We start from the raw sequence: 14,767 nt of genomic DNA on the forward strand, positions 1-14,767 counted from the left end.
CGAAGCGAAGAAAAGTTTCGTCTACTGACATTTTGGTAGTGAGGCGCCTCGTTGTCACGGGGGAGGGGAGGGTTAAAGGCTGACGTTGTAGAGTAACATAAAGTACCAAGAAATTAGGCAGTGGCTTAGCTCTGGTTAAGCATGGATATACGAGCGAAAAGGTTCAGTTGCGCTTGGCTTGACGTCATGGCTGCCGCAATTCGCGCACAATGCACTGGGAGCACCACGATAACGGTGGAGGCGTTCGGCCGTCCACACACTGCCTGTACGGAGGCAGAGGAGGAAACGCGCGTGTAGTGAATACGGTGCTGTCTTAGAAGGTTTCTTTAGAGACATGTCCTGTGGTGTGCATTCCTTTCGGGTGTGCACCAAGATATGAGAGACGGGCATTTCCTTTCCTTAAAACCAATTTTCATTTCATTTAATTTTCCTTAAGGCCCTTACGGCGCGGTTCGGTTCGGGTATCCACGGAGATATGAGAGAGACAGGCGTCGTTTCCTTTCCTTAAAACCAATTTTCTTTTCATTTTCCTTCCCTTACGGCGTGGTTCGGGTGTCCACCGAGATATGAGTGTTTCCTGGCGCACTGTTTGTCTTTTATTTATCTTTTTATTTGTGCCGCGCATGACGTCACTCGGTTTCACGCATGCGCAGCTGTGGCAAATCTTGGCTCCGCCGGCTCACGCGAAGCGCGGCTGTGGTGCGCGTAGTGAAGCTTTTCGCTTCAAAAGTTGCCGAACATCTGTGCAGGAAACAAGCTCCGCAGTGTGTGTGCTATAAAAAAGCAATCAGCGCAAACGCGTTACATTAGCTCCGATTAACAATATGAAGCCAGGCGTGCAGTTACTTCCCAGGCAGCACAAACCGTTGGCCCAATATTGGGAGTCTGTTGGCTATGTGTGGCCCTATACAGGACCAATGTTGCCTTCATTGTCCCCATATTGGCACTGCCACAATGTGCCATTTCCAACATTGGCCCTACTTGTCCGATGTTTTCCCCATATTGGCAATGCCACTTAGTTACACCTCCAACGATGGCCCTAAATTCCTGCTGTCGTCCCCATATTGGCAGTGCCGCCTCATTACACCCGCTATGATGGCCCTACTTGTCCGCTGTTTTCCCTGTATTGGCAGTGCCGCTCCACGACACACCAAATGATGTCCCTGTGATTATATGTGGTTATTTCTCTCAATCCGTTTTTTTTAATATTCGAACTTGTTTATTTATTTATTTTTTATGACCAACAACAGCGCTAGCGTCGAACTCTGACGCGAAATTACAATAAAAAGCGCGATGTAATTGATTGCGCGAAAGTGAGCAGAGGTCAGATTCATTCACGAAGGTATACGAATTTTGAAAAGCGGCGTCTTTTGTAATTATAGTATGCAAAAAAAAGAAAGAGAGAAAGAGGTGCCACAATCAAGAAAATGAAATTTCGATTCGAGGAATGGTATAATAACGCACTAATTAACGTACTGCCTCGCATATCTCTCGCATACCTCGCATACCACAGCCCCCGATTATAGGTTGCCGGTTCAAATTCGTGTCTCAAGATATAGGCTCAACTTAACTAATAAGTTTATGCTGCACGAAACGCTGAATCGTATTACACAATCCGGAATACAATGCCTCACCCACAGGATGCTCACCCTAGAAAAAAGCAAATAAATCGCTTTTTCCACTTGGTCACAAATTATTGCGTGGCGCATTTTGAGAGAAGAAACGATGTGAGTAAAACGGGATTTTGGTTTTATCGCAAATAAACAGTTGACGTGAACAACTTGCTGCGCATTTACTGCGTGAAGAAGCAGCAGACGAGAAAGAAAATGTAGATGTATGTTAAATTAAAAAAATAATAATAAGCGAACAAACGGCTCTGCTTCCTGAAGCCGCGAAGCTAAGGTGGCTAGGTTTTTTTAATGTCGCAAATTGTTTTGTTATTCTGCTGTGATTTTTGGGTATTCTATAACGACGGCTCTAGCATACGTTTTTGCTTTAAATTATCACGTTTATCAAATTAAAGATCGGAACTTTTTCCCGGTCGCATTTCCACTAGTTTTTTTTTTTGCCTTTTCTTTGCGCGTATCCTTAATATCAATGAGCCATAACAGGTGCATTGCTGATTAGCGCGCCGCGTCATTTCGAGCTAGCGCAGACACGCACGGGTGGGCCGCATGACGGCTTAGACCGACCTGACTACACTGGTGTGTATAAAATGTAGAGTATTCGTCGCTCTAGAAGCGAATCATTGGATTATATTGATGAATGGTGTTGCTTGGACGTATGTCATCCTACTTAGTCCGCCACAAGTATCATATATAAAACACTCAAAGAACACGCATTGTTCCCGCTAATTTTATTTATTGTTTTATATTTCCGGTATTTTCATAGTAACACGTTTATCTCAGCTTCAACCAAAGAGGCACACGACCGCAGAGACTACGCTAATGTTTGGAGCCGTTTTGACGAAATTCATGCCCAAGCTCCACGTTTCCACTTCCAACATCTCCGCATTGTCGTTTCCTTGCCGCTTTTCACGTGCTCAACGCCTATGGCGCACCCTCCGGACATTCCGGAATTCTTTCACTCATTTCACCCCCCCCCCCCCTCTCCACCCCCTTTTTGAAGTCCCATACAGTCGCCTTTTGCCGGGCCGAGCCTCTTTGTTGGAAGAGCGCTGGCCCTCACCATGCTAGGAGTTTTTTTTTTCTTTGTGATTTTAGGTACACTGACCTTCTCTAACCTGTTTTCCCCTCGCGCCCAACTAAGCGCAACGCCGCTCATCCACCCTCCCTAGATTTTCTTCTACCCCTTTTCCAGCTGCCGTTTCTCTTGCTGCAGCAAATTCTCCGAAAAATATAAGAAACCTGTCCCATCGTCGTCTCCTCCTTTCCCGAACACTCGCCCAACGAGTATCGCCTGTAGCTAGCAAGGCGGCGAAAAGCCACACAACCAGCGTGCCGACGAAGCATGCGCGCTCAAGCTGACGCCGTTCGTTGTCGAGAATCCGCACTCGATACGATTTGACAATTATGACGGAATTCAGTAGCCTGGCCTGCAAGATTCTATTTGTGAGTACCACCATACTTTTATATTGAAATGTGTTCGGAAATGAATATGGTTCTTTGCGTAATTGCCGCTTTGAATCAGCGCCGACCTTTTTTTTCTCCGGCAGGAAACGAGAAAGCGACAAAGCACTGGCGCCAACTTCTGAATGGCAACTTTCACAGCGAAATGTCTAGCGCAAAGGCATGCACAGAATGGTGAGAACTTTATTTTTCAGCTTTGAAAAAATGGATTTACCGAACGTTGACTATCTCTTCAATCACCGTGGCGGAGTGTCGTGTGGCCCGACTCATGTTGCGTTCATTACGACATTGGTCGTCTATCGTTTGTGCAAGATGAGTACCAGAAGCGCTTATTCTTTCACTGCAGCAGTTTTCTGGCCGCGTGTAATATTCCCGTGCCGGGTGCCCTTGTCTTGGCCAGTTGCAGGCGTACGAGAAAAGCGGAATTCCTGGTCCCAGCGAACTTTATCCATGTTGTCTCGGAATTAATCACCCATGGACTAACGGAAGAGTGATTTCGTGTGGTTTTCAAGTAAGATTTCCGTCTGCCCCGTTACATGCATGCCAAGCGGCATCGATAATCTGCTTACTTTAAAAAAAGTGTATTCGGTCTCCTGCGTTCAGCGCATTTCGCAAAACTGTGCAAGCCGTCTTTGCATGGAATATTATATTTCATAGCGAAAAAAAAATTGCTCACAGCTGTTCAATAGGGAGGAGCTGCTACCACCTGTGCCATACTTTGCTGGAACAAAAAGGCAAACAACCAGCTCGCAATAGACATATAACTTTGATAGGAAATATAAAAATAGATTGATTTGTATTAAACACTATATTTATCTCTTTTTGTGACTTTCAATATGCATATGAGGGTGTGACACGGCAAATTGGGATTAGAAATTAGCAATACGGTGGGAAAAAATTGTTAAATTCAATTCAACGTTTTGCTATTAGTGTGGGGATTTATATTAAGTCATTTAGAAATTATACTTTCAACATACGTTGCGAGTACCTTCTCGCACACTGCGCGCCACTAAGATCAATGTGTTATTTTATTTCTTGTCTTTTTTCTGCGATGGTTGTACTTAAACTCATGATCACATCATGCACCTCTTTGCAGCTGCGATGTACAGCCAGGTCATCGTGCAAGAGCTTGGCGAGGAATTTGTTTCAAGGCACTGCAAAAGTTCTCTTACAAGAGGAGTGCAACGATTAGTGCCGATATGACTCGATTCAGCGGCTCCGGCACAATGCATTTCACGATGTACTGGCACCGTAGATGCAATAAATTTTGTTCTTTGAATCCGTTCTTTCTTTTTTGTATGTCTGCTGACTGCTCATATGTAAAATGTTACACATACAAGCTCCGGCTGGTGGAAAACAAGCGGTATATGCCTGCATTGTTGCTGGCCAGCAAGAGGTTTGGTACAAAACTAGGTGGGACCCCCGATCGCGTACAATTTCCCACTGGCCTTGCAATTGATATGCCACCTATAAAAGTTAGATCAAGGGTGGAAAAGTGGGCACAAGTCGGAGCAAACCTGGGGCTATTATTGATACTGGCGGAATGTGGGCATACTATTGGCGCGAATTTCGGGCCATTATTGACAGATCGACTGAATGTGGGCATACTATTGGCGTGAGATTGGCTGAATATGGGCATAGTATTGGCACGAATGTCGGGCCATAATTAATAGATTGGCTGAACATGGGCATAGTCTTGGCACGAACGTTGGCCATTTGTGGATAGACTGGCTGAATGTTGGGTCAATGCTGGCAGCTAGACTGGCTGAGTATAGGCACAATCTTGGCATGAATGAAGGGCCATTGTTGGAAAAAGTCTCGGATTGCTCAAATGCCAGTGTAGGACCAATATTCATGCCAATTTCCGCCACTCTTTTGCCACTGTTGGACCAATCAATTTGTGCTGCTTGGGTTGCCTTTGTCGTGATCATCGCTGATCGTTGTTTCGTGTCGAACTGCAGGGAGTCTGCTTCGGCCTTCCGTCAGGTTCATGCATCCCTTGCTGGAGAAGACAACGGTTGGGCAGGTCTAGCCTGCCGCTGCACCGTTAGCTTCGTCATTGCTTCGGTCACGTGGGTGTTTCTCCGACGCCGACGCACGTCCCGCCTGACAAGGGGGGCAGGTGAGCTGGAGGAGCACGTTACTGGCATGTACAGGTGCGGACATGAGTAAACGGAGCTCGATATACTGTTCCTCGCGCCTTCCGCGTAAAAAAACAAAACAAAACAAAACAATAATCGTTTGTCCCAGAGAAAGCCCACTAGCATCCACTACCAGCGTGCACATGCCATAGTTGGCAATTCAAATTAGGTAACGTGTGAAAAATAATACGAGCCAATAGCATGTTTCGTTCATATTTTTCCGCACCTGTACCCTTCGATGTCACGTCGGTTGCAGAGCGCGTTAAGAGGGCTCACCAGCTACAAGGCAACTCAGATTTGAACTTTTTCTGTCGATAGATGGCAGCACCTGAGTACCCCAAAAAGGAGGGAAGTTCTACTCCCCCTCCAGGTGTGTAAACTACACCGCGACACGAAAAAAAGTATTCGTTCTTCCGCGTACACAAAGTAGAGCCCAGAACTATCTGTAGGTATGCGGCCAAGGTTCCAGAGACCGAAGCACAAAAAAGTTGACCCCCCTCTCAAGCCATTGAGCACAGAAGGATGTGGGGGTCATACAATGGACCATTTCCCAGTAACCCACCAATTTAGCGTTTCTGGTTTGGGTCGCCTAAGCTTCCTTCAGTCTTTTCTGCGAAAATTCTTTTACAATGGTAAGGTGGGGTGACTGGTTTCGCCTGAGCAGACAGGTGTGGTCGGTTAAAATGGCTTGGTGCATCCGCAGGACATTACCCGGAAAAGGTTCCATTGTGTTGAACACCTATGTAGTCAGTCTCTAAATAAAAGGAAAGAAAGGAGCTCCTAGCACTGTAACGGACACGTGTCGTGTTCGTATCAGTGCCGCGCATCAGTGATTGCATCGCGCCGATGCGCAACAGTAATGCGCAGTAGGTTACAGCGTCCCGCTCGGCTCGCCCAGAACGCCGGCGCGCGTCCCGCTCGGCTTGCCCAGAACGCCGGCACGCGTCCCGCTCGGCTCGCCCAGAACGCCGGCGCGCGTCCCACTCGGCTGGCCCAGAACGCCGGCAAGCGTCGTCCCTCCGGTACAGCGCTCTTGCTCGTGCCTATAAAAGCTGTGCCGTGGAAAGAGTACAATGGTACAGCACACAAAAGGGGATCGCAGTCAACCAGCTGTTTCTATCTGCAACTCCGGCTACGTTTCTCGTTATTGAGCTCCTAAGCGAGCGAAGCTGACCTTGAACACCTTGACGTAAACACTCGCATTTTTGCGATAATTACGAAGGTTCAAGTAAAAAAAAAAATTTTTATGTGCGCAAATATATTTTTTCAGGAACTATGACATTTACATTTCTTTGTTGCTACACAATTTCCGCGTAATTTCGTAAGCAGAAGCACACCAGAATTACTGTAAATTTGCTCAGTTCAGCTATGTTTTCTTTGTGAAGTTGGAATTATATGAGGTATGAGCTTTATAAAACTGTTATCTTGAGTTCTTACAGCAAAGACGCACTGATTAAAATTTATGGCCATGGAGTGACGGCAAAGTAACCTGCGATACTTTTCTTCGGTAACGGTAACGCGTTCCTTTTTTTTTAGTGTAACGAGTAACGTATTTAGTTACTTTTTTTCGGTAACGCCTACAACACTGTAATTATTGGTAATAAGAAAGTAAAAAGAAGGACCAGACGTCGCGTGTTTGCATAAACTCGATTTTAGCGAGTGAAGACCGGTTCAACTGCAGCGACACCAAGCTTCGAGCCTCGCATTGCAAGCGAGCAGTGGTAACATATCCAAGATTGAGGCACGCCACCGCTGCTTCGGAGATGCGACGGCGCAAGCAAAAACAATTTCGCGCTTATCCTTTCCCCTCCGTTTTTTCGGCTCGACAGTGTTTACAAGCACATCGGGGCAGGGAGGAGTTGAGTCAACCTACCCCTTTGCGCGGAGTTGACTGGTCCCGACTCCTGACCCGACACGGCGCGTTTACAAGAACCCAGTAACCGGTTTTTGGCCGGATAACTCGACACACCTGCGTTTTGGTGCAAACAGTGAGCGAGACGCTCGGTCGCATTCTCGGAAAAGAAGGGGTGCTGACAACGCACAAACCGACCAGCACTATCGGTCGCCTTCTCCCCCGCCCAAAAAACCGGCAGCCCAGAGAAAAGGCCCAGGGCGTCGTGTACAAAATTCCGTGTTCCGTCTGCCCGGCGTCGTACATAGGGGAAACGAAGAACTTCGCGGAAAGGATGAACCAACACAAAGCGGACGTCCGTCACATGAATCGTCAACGCAGCGCCGTGGCCGAACACTGTGAAGGGTGTGACCACCCAATTGACTTCGACAGCACCATTGTATTGGAAACGGAAGCTAACCCACGCAGGAGGCTTCTTCTCGAGTCGTGGCACATACAGCAAACACGAGAGAATGTTAATCGTTCCCTGGGGACTCTCCCCTCATCCTACGTCCATGGGCTGCGGCCATTGACCCGCAGGTCCTCCACACAGGGGCTTAAAAAGCCAAGCTGCGCTCGCCCGTAGTCACACCGTGAAGAAGGGGCCGAGCCGGTCCCGAAACGTCGTGTTTTTCCTGTATTTTACTTGGTTGGCGTCACTTACCTTCTCCTAACATTAAATTTCCCAACCAGACAGACTTCTGTCGAATGTTTTCTTTTGAGTGCCTTACTGTGTGTGTGTGTGTGGGGGGGGGGGGGGGGGTAGCTTGTAGGTGTGGCCTTGCATCTCACTTCTTTTTAGCACCACCAGCTCGAGAAAAAAAGAAAAGCAGGAATCTTTTAGAAATACAGCCCAAGCAAGAAAAAAGGAAAGAAAGAAATGAAGTTCGTCCGGGTTCTAAGAAAAACGCATGCGCACGAACACAGACAAGCAAGAAGTTGGTGGTAGAGTGCAGTAGCGACAAAATATTCTGTCGCCAGATGGAGCCACGCCGCGGTAGTAAATTTTGGCGCGAAATTCAAATCCCCTCAGAAAATACATACACAACTTTCAGAGCCTGTAAAAGGCTAACACTAACTTCGATATGGATAAAAATCGTGTCTTAACAATCAAGAAAGAAAAAGGGAGGAAATGTTGCGGACGAAATTTTGATTTTTGGCTTGGTTTTTTCACGAGATGACATGAAAGACCTACATATCTAAAAGCACCATTTTTCTGGAACTTTGCGTCTAATTGGTAAAAAAGTGAAACTTAAACAATAAAATCTGCCCGCAACATTTCCTTTATTCATTCAAGAAGAAAACGCTGCCACAAACCTCATGAAAATCGAGCCATATTTAGACACGGTATAGCTTCTGAAAGTTCCCATGTATTTCCTATGGACACTGCCACTGGTGAACCCTCTTAAGCGGCAAAAACACCGGGCTTTTAAGTGCTTGGCGTTCACAGGGGAGCTTCCTCTGTCACGGCTGCATAGCCGGGTGCGCAACTACCGGTGGCGTGGACGGACTTCACGGTCACGAGTGCGCAAGTTTCCTTGACGTACCTGATGAAAAAAAAAAACAAGATTGCGCATGCAGGAGAGAGTGGGTTCTTGTGATCTTCATTGCTGTTGCACTGCCTCGCGACTGTCTTGACTGTGCCCTGTTCGCGTATCAACCCTGCACTCTAAACACGAATACGCCTATATGGGGGTAAAAAGGGAGTAAGGTGTCCTCTGTCACACTCCCTTTTTAAAGTGCGTGCGCTAGAGGACAACTTTCCTCCCTTTTTACTCCTTTATCTTTAAAAAATGGAGAAATGAAACTGCAGTCCATCTTCCTGCTGAGGTGGAATAAGGGAACTTTATAGACCGGTACATCGAATCGTAGATATGAGTGCGCTGCCCTCGTTACGTTTCACCTTTGCATCTCTCACTACTGTTTTGCAAGGAACGTCCACCAGCGTGGTATATGTGGCTTGCATGTTACGTACGTCAAGCGCGCCACGCTCGTACACCACGCGTCGCTTGCATCGTTCAAGTATGAGCTAGTGTCAAATAGGTGATTAAATTAACGCGATCCCTTTCATGAAGCTCCCGTTCTCCGGCACTTCGGCTACTACTGCGTCAGTGCAAGCAACATATAGCCAGGCGAGCAGTCATTTCCTGACTAAATCTGTGGCCTGTGCCCTGCTTTTTAACCTGGCCATTGGTTGTTTGCCGTGGCGCCGTAGTAGTCGCGATGCCAGAGAAGCATCGTGAAAGGCCTCGAGTCCGTTTAATTCGCTGTTCGCCACTAGCTCGGACTTGCTATTGTTGTTGCATTTGTTGTTGTTGTCGTTGCTATTAAGGCGGAAGCCTTTAATGCCTCATCGTTGTAAGCAGGAGTTGTCGACAGAAATGTCACGCTTTTCAATTGGTCGAATTTGTCGTGACGTCACAGTGCGCGAATTTCAAACGGAGCCATGTGTACTTTGGCTAGTAACCATGCAACCAATTATAGGGATAGTATAGTGATGGTCCAAGTAAGTGGGGCTCTGTTTAGTTAATTAGTTAATTAACCAAATAGCCTAATTTATCTTTCTAGTCAGGCGAGGTAAATAAATTAAACAGAGTAGGAAATTAGCCGACTTGAGGAATCGAACCAGGGTCTCCCGAGTGTGAGACTAGCACTCTAACCACACCGCCATGACAGCTCGATAGTTTGGAATGAACAAAGGCGCGTCTAGTGAGTACGGTATCTTCGTTCAGTCCCATCTTCCTCCATTCCCTTACGGCGAGGTTGAGGTGTCCAACGAGGTATGCGAGACAGATACATTTCCTTTCCTCAAAAACGAATTTACCGACGAGCGAGGCGTAGAGCCAGCCGAACGGGCGATGGCGTTCTGTGGACCCTCTGGCAGCGTTGCAAGACGCTGTCGCGTTTCACTTTTAGAGGCGAAGCATAAGATCTTAACCGCACATCAGTGACACAAGCAACAACACCGCGCATAAGGCTTCCGCCTCACCGCACTTTAGGTGAACAAAGTGCCCCCCCCCCCCCCCCCCTCAGTTTTGTTGTTACCGCTATTGTTGTTGCATCTTCTTGATTAAGCTGAGGTTAACTTCGTTTTCACAGGGTAGCTTTCGGCGCTTTGGATGTGGAAGCTGGTCGGAGTCGCTCCTCCGAGCAGGGGTGAGGAGGTTCCAGATTTGAACTCCTCCAACCACAAAAGGTTGGTATCTGTCTTCGATACACATGCCACATATCGTCGAACGCCATATTGGGAATACTTTGAAGGCTATCGGAGAATCCTTACTGGGGCTACTCATGGATACGGCGACACAGCCGTCATCATGAGAATTCGACGTCGTTTTGAAAACAAGAGCTCCGTCCACTGAGTGCGGCTTTGTCAGTATGAGAGTAGTTGTGAGACGTCACTTTTGTAACCCGCCCCCATCATAGACGTGATGTTTCGCGTTACGCTGTCAGCACGTCTTAAAAACAGTCTTTTTGAGTTAGAGGAACGCTTGTGTTTAGGCGTACCATAATCAGCTAAGTATGGCATCAGAATACGGCTAAGACGTGCTAACTAGCGGCATGGTGCGACTTCAGTGCACGTTATAGAACCCCAGGCGGTCTAAATTAACCGGAGCCCTTCACCACGGTGTCCCTTATAACCTGAGTCGCTTTGGAACGTTAAACCCCAATGTACCAAGCAGACCAGCAGCCTCACCTGCATCGTCTGATGCAGACCACTTAAGCGGGATACAACTGAAGAACAAAACCCCAGATGCCCCTCACAGGTGGGCGTCTAGACATTGGCGTCGACCGATTCTTCCCCTGGACCGATCCCTTTATACTTGCTAGACTAAAATGGGAGGGGGTGGCGATGAGTTGAGAATAAAATGGGTTAATCGGATTTACGGCGGGGTCATGAAAACTGGTCGACCCCGCTGGCGGGTGGGCGTTCTTTGAGGGGCATCTGCTGCTTCGTTCATAAGTTGTGTCCCCTAAAGACTGGTGCGGCACGTGTCATTGTTGATGTCGTTTTTTTTTCACATCAATCTCCTCTCCTACAGCAACATGATCGACGCTTTCTAATTGTAGTCTCTATTTCGCAGCACTGCCAGCGCCATGGGTAGCCCGGTCGCCTGGAATGCCTTCGTCGCGTCCGGTGGAAGGCCGGACGGAAATCCATTCCATAGCTACTGCGCGCTCGTAAGCGATCTTTGTCGACAGAGAGCGGGATGATAAATCTGCATGTGCGTGCCGAAGTAACCGCTGTGGACTTGGCGTTTACCTCAACCACACCTTCCTGGCGTTCTGGTGGCTATAGTGGAAAATTATCCTGCCGTAATGGCTATCCCTGCGGAATTTCGGGACCACGACTAGCGACAAGGCTGCTGCTGCTACATCAGCCCGATTAAGCAACCCTCTGTGACGTTTGCTGACGTCATGATGAAAATGGCTCTAGATTTCTTAACGTTAACGATCGGCAGGCACTGTTAACCGGCAGGGCAAGGAACAGAAGATTTAAGTGCACTCCTTTCAGGCCACAAACTGTGCGTTTCCCATCTAACTAATGCACTTCTCCGCGTTTATATTAAACGAAGAAGTGCGTACGTGCTGATAGGCAACGTTGTGGGCCGTGGTTGCACGTAGAGGTTTGGGATTCCTTTGACACTCGTAATAAGTATAATGATTATACTTAGTCTAGTCTTCCGTGCAAAGGCACTGAAACTATGCTCACTATGTGAAGCGCATCGAGAAGTGTTTTGGAAAAGTACGCTCACAAATGAGGTGTTAGGGATATCCTCAGCGCTTCTGCCTCGGTCACACTTCATATTTCTCCCCACAGCCTGGCAGTGCTTCAGGCAATTAAAGCCGTTTGGTAGCAAGAACGCTTCGAGAATGGTATGTCATCTAAGCTCTTTTTTTATGTATACCCGAGGTGTCACCTAGGATTAGATATCCCTGCTGATTTGAAGATTATGGATGAAGTGCCAGTCCGTTGCTCAACGGAAACGTCCATTCGCACACACTCGCCCGAGATCTCAGCTGCCGAGCCGAGTTTATCATCAGCCTCCCTGCTTCCTCTGACACTAACATCTCACGCGCTTCTCCACTCAGCACTTACAGGGGCATACTCCGAATGTTTTTTCTTCTAAACACCACCCTGTCCCAAGACCTCCTCCAGGACCACCCACCCTTCCGAGGCCACGCTGCCCAGTGACGCGACCTTCAACAGCGCCTCGGCTCTCCCGACTCCTGTTGGCCGCTGCCCAGTGTCGCGACCTTCAGCAGCGTCTCGGCCACCCCCGACTCCTGTTCACCGGTAACCGTGTTTGTGTGCTTTTCATTTTACACAAGTGTTGTGTGATTGCCATCATGTATTTTGTTTCTGAACCCCACATTAGCCTCTGGCTATGGGTTCAGTGTTTTGATAATGTGTATGGCAAGAGTAGAAATAAAATGAATGAACGAACTGGCTTCAAGGAAAGTTCCCGACAAGGAGACGCACACAAAAGGAGACCGGGAAAGGGCAATGCCGGGAGGAAGAGCCAAGTCCAGGGAGCCGAAAGAGAGGAGAGCCGAAGCTGCCGCCAGAAAGGTTAGATATGCTACTGGCTGGAAAAGTCTGCTGTGCATTCGCGCAAAGGGCATCCCCCCCTCCTTCATTTCCTTTTATTTGCCTAGTAATTGCCAAAGCGTATCCCGCCGCGGTGGCTCAGTGGTTATGGGGCTCGGCTGCTGACCCTAAAGACCCGGGTTCGATCCCGGCTGCGGCGGTTGAATTTCTTTGGAGGAGAAATTCTAGTGTACTGTGCGATGTCAGTGCAAGTTAAAGAACCCCAGGTGGTCGAAATTTCCGGAGCCCTCCACTACGGCGTCTCTTATAGCCTTAGTCGCTTCGGGACGTTAAACCCCATAAACCCAAACCCAGAACTACCGGCTCGAAAGGTGTCTCTATCCATCCGCACACCGTGATTTCACAAGACGCGAGGCTGTCCAATGGCGCAAAGTAAAAACTGGCAGTTTTCCAAACCCCCTCTTACACAGTAGGATCTTTCCGCTACAGATAGACCCCATGTGCAAACACTGCTCAACTCCGGCCATTCTCATACACATGGCATGGACTTGTACACGCCGCAACACGAACAACCCAAACACCCCAGAGACGTGGGAGTCTCTCCTGCGTACTTCCGAGCCGGCAGACCAACGCCGGCTTATCCAACGCGCGGTGGAGGCCGCGACATCCCAAGGGATCCCCGCCGACCTCCTCTAAGCCAGCGCAACCGGTCCTTGGACTGGTCCCCCGTTTTTGGGCGCAATAAAAGAGTTCACCAGCACCATCGTGAAAGGCCGCGCGTTCGTTGAATTCGCTATTCGCCAATAGCTCCGACTTGAACAGCTATTGTTGTTCCATCGTTTTGATTCACATGAGGTTGATTGATTGACTGATTGATTGATTGATTGAAGGGATCTTTATTTACTTAATATTCGCAGAACATGTGGGTGGGCCGCCTAGTCCGGTAGTCCACTGTTTATTGCTGCTGCGCTGGCCCTCCCCACCAGCCAGTGCTGACGGTGAGGATCATCGCTGCGCAGAGCAGTCTCGTACTGCTCCTCTGAGGGGTTTGGAATGGGGTCAACTAAGTGATCAAATTGGCATGTCTACCACATGGTGTGGGATCTCTCCACAGTGTGGGCACTGCGGAGAGTATGGTGTAGGGTACCACTGGTGTAACTTAGCAGGCGTTCGGTAAGTGTTGGTTTGTAGACCACTAAGGTTAACTTCGCTTGTGCATGGTAGCTGTTGGCGCCTTGAATGTGGGAGCTGGCCGGAGTCGCTAGTTCGAGTCAGGGTGAGGGCTTCCCAGATTTGAACTCCGGCAGCCAAGGAAGGTTGGTATCTGTCATCGGTATACTTCCTAAGCCCCGTGGAACGCCGTATTGCGAATACTCTGCCGAGAGACATCGCACCGGGGCTACTCATATAGAAATGGGGAAACAGCCGTCAGGGTGAGGAGAAATCGGCGTTGTTTGGAAAACAAGAACTCCTGCCACTGAGTGTGGCTTTGTCAGCATGAGAGTAGTTGTGAGACGTTATTTCTGTAACCCACCCTCATCACATACGTGATGTTTCACTTATTACTGTCAGCAATTTTTAAAATCTATGTTTCAGTTAGTGGGGCGCTTGTTTCGAGGTAGCATTATCAGCGAGGTTTGGCATGCGAGTACACCTAAGACGTGCTAACTATCGCCATGGTGCGATGTCAGTGCTAGTTAAGAGCCCCAGGTGGCCGAAACTTCCGGTGCCCGTCACGACGGCGTGCCTCATAGCCTGAGCTGCTTTGGGGCATTAAACCCTCATAAACCATCAACCAACTAGCAGGATGGTTGACTAATAATGAATATGTAGTTCATTCTCAACTATTTTCATTGGCCTCCTTATTTATTCAGTGGCCTGTGGCACCTCTGAAGTAATGTCCTCATCACTTTGGAGGGGAGCTCACTGTAAATCACGTTTTATTTTCGTGCACAGAACTCGAACGGCTAAGGGAAAAAATATTTTACTGTATTTTACGATGAACACGTTCCCTTCCACACCAATTTATATTTGAAAGATAATCCACTCTCAGAAATTGTCTCTGTTTTAAGTTTTCTGAAAGAAGCGGCGA

General features: G+C 48.1%; 1 protein-coding gene across 5 annotated transcripts in view; it reads left to right on the forward strand.

Annotated features, from left to right (window-relative positions):
- Positions 1 to 14,767, forward strand: part of LOC149347897 (uncharacterized) — a 49,315-nt gene that overhangs the window by 13,016 nt on the left and 21,532 nt on the right. Inside the window, exons 5-9 of one of the 5 annotated variants that reach the window (XM_089587722.1) lie at positions 5,051 to 5,211; positions 10,221 to 10,317; positions 11,207 to 11,303; positions 12,272 to 12,420; positions 12,582 to 12,696. In XM_089587722.1, the coding sequence (XP_089443848.1) occupies positions 10,241 to 10,317; positions 11,207 to 11,303; positions 12,272 to 12,420; positions 12,582 to 12,696 (438 nt within the window). In that variant the 5' untranslated portion in view covers positions 5,051 to 5,211; positions 10,221 to 10,240. The remainder of the gene's footprint in view (positions 1 to 5,050; positions 5,212 to 10,220; positions 10,318 to 11,206; positions 11,304 to 12,271; positions 12,421 to 12,581; positions 12,697 to 14,767) is intronic. The other 4 variants (XM_089587725.1, XM_089587724.1, XM_089587726.1 and 1 more) reach the window with 4 other exon arrangements.

Source organism: Amblyomma mixtum, chromosome 4 (genome assembly GCF_055824585.1).
Source record: "Amblyomma mixtum isolate Tamu chromosome 4, ASM5582458v1, whole genome shotgun sequence".
Classification (NCBI taxonomy): domain Eukaryota; kingdom Metazoa; phylum Arthropoda; class Arachnida; order Ixodida; family Ixodidae; genus Amblyomma; species Amblyomma mixtum.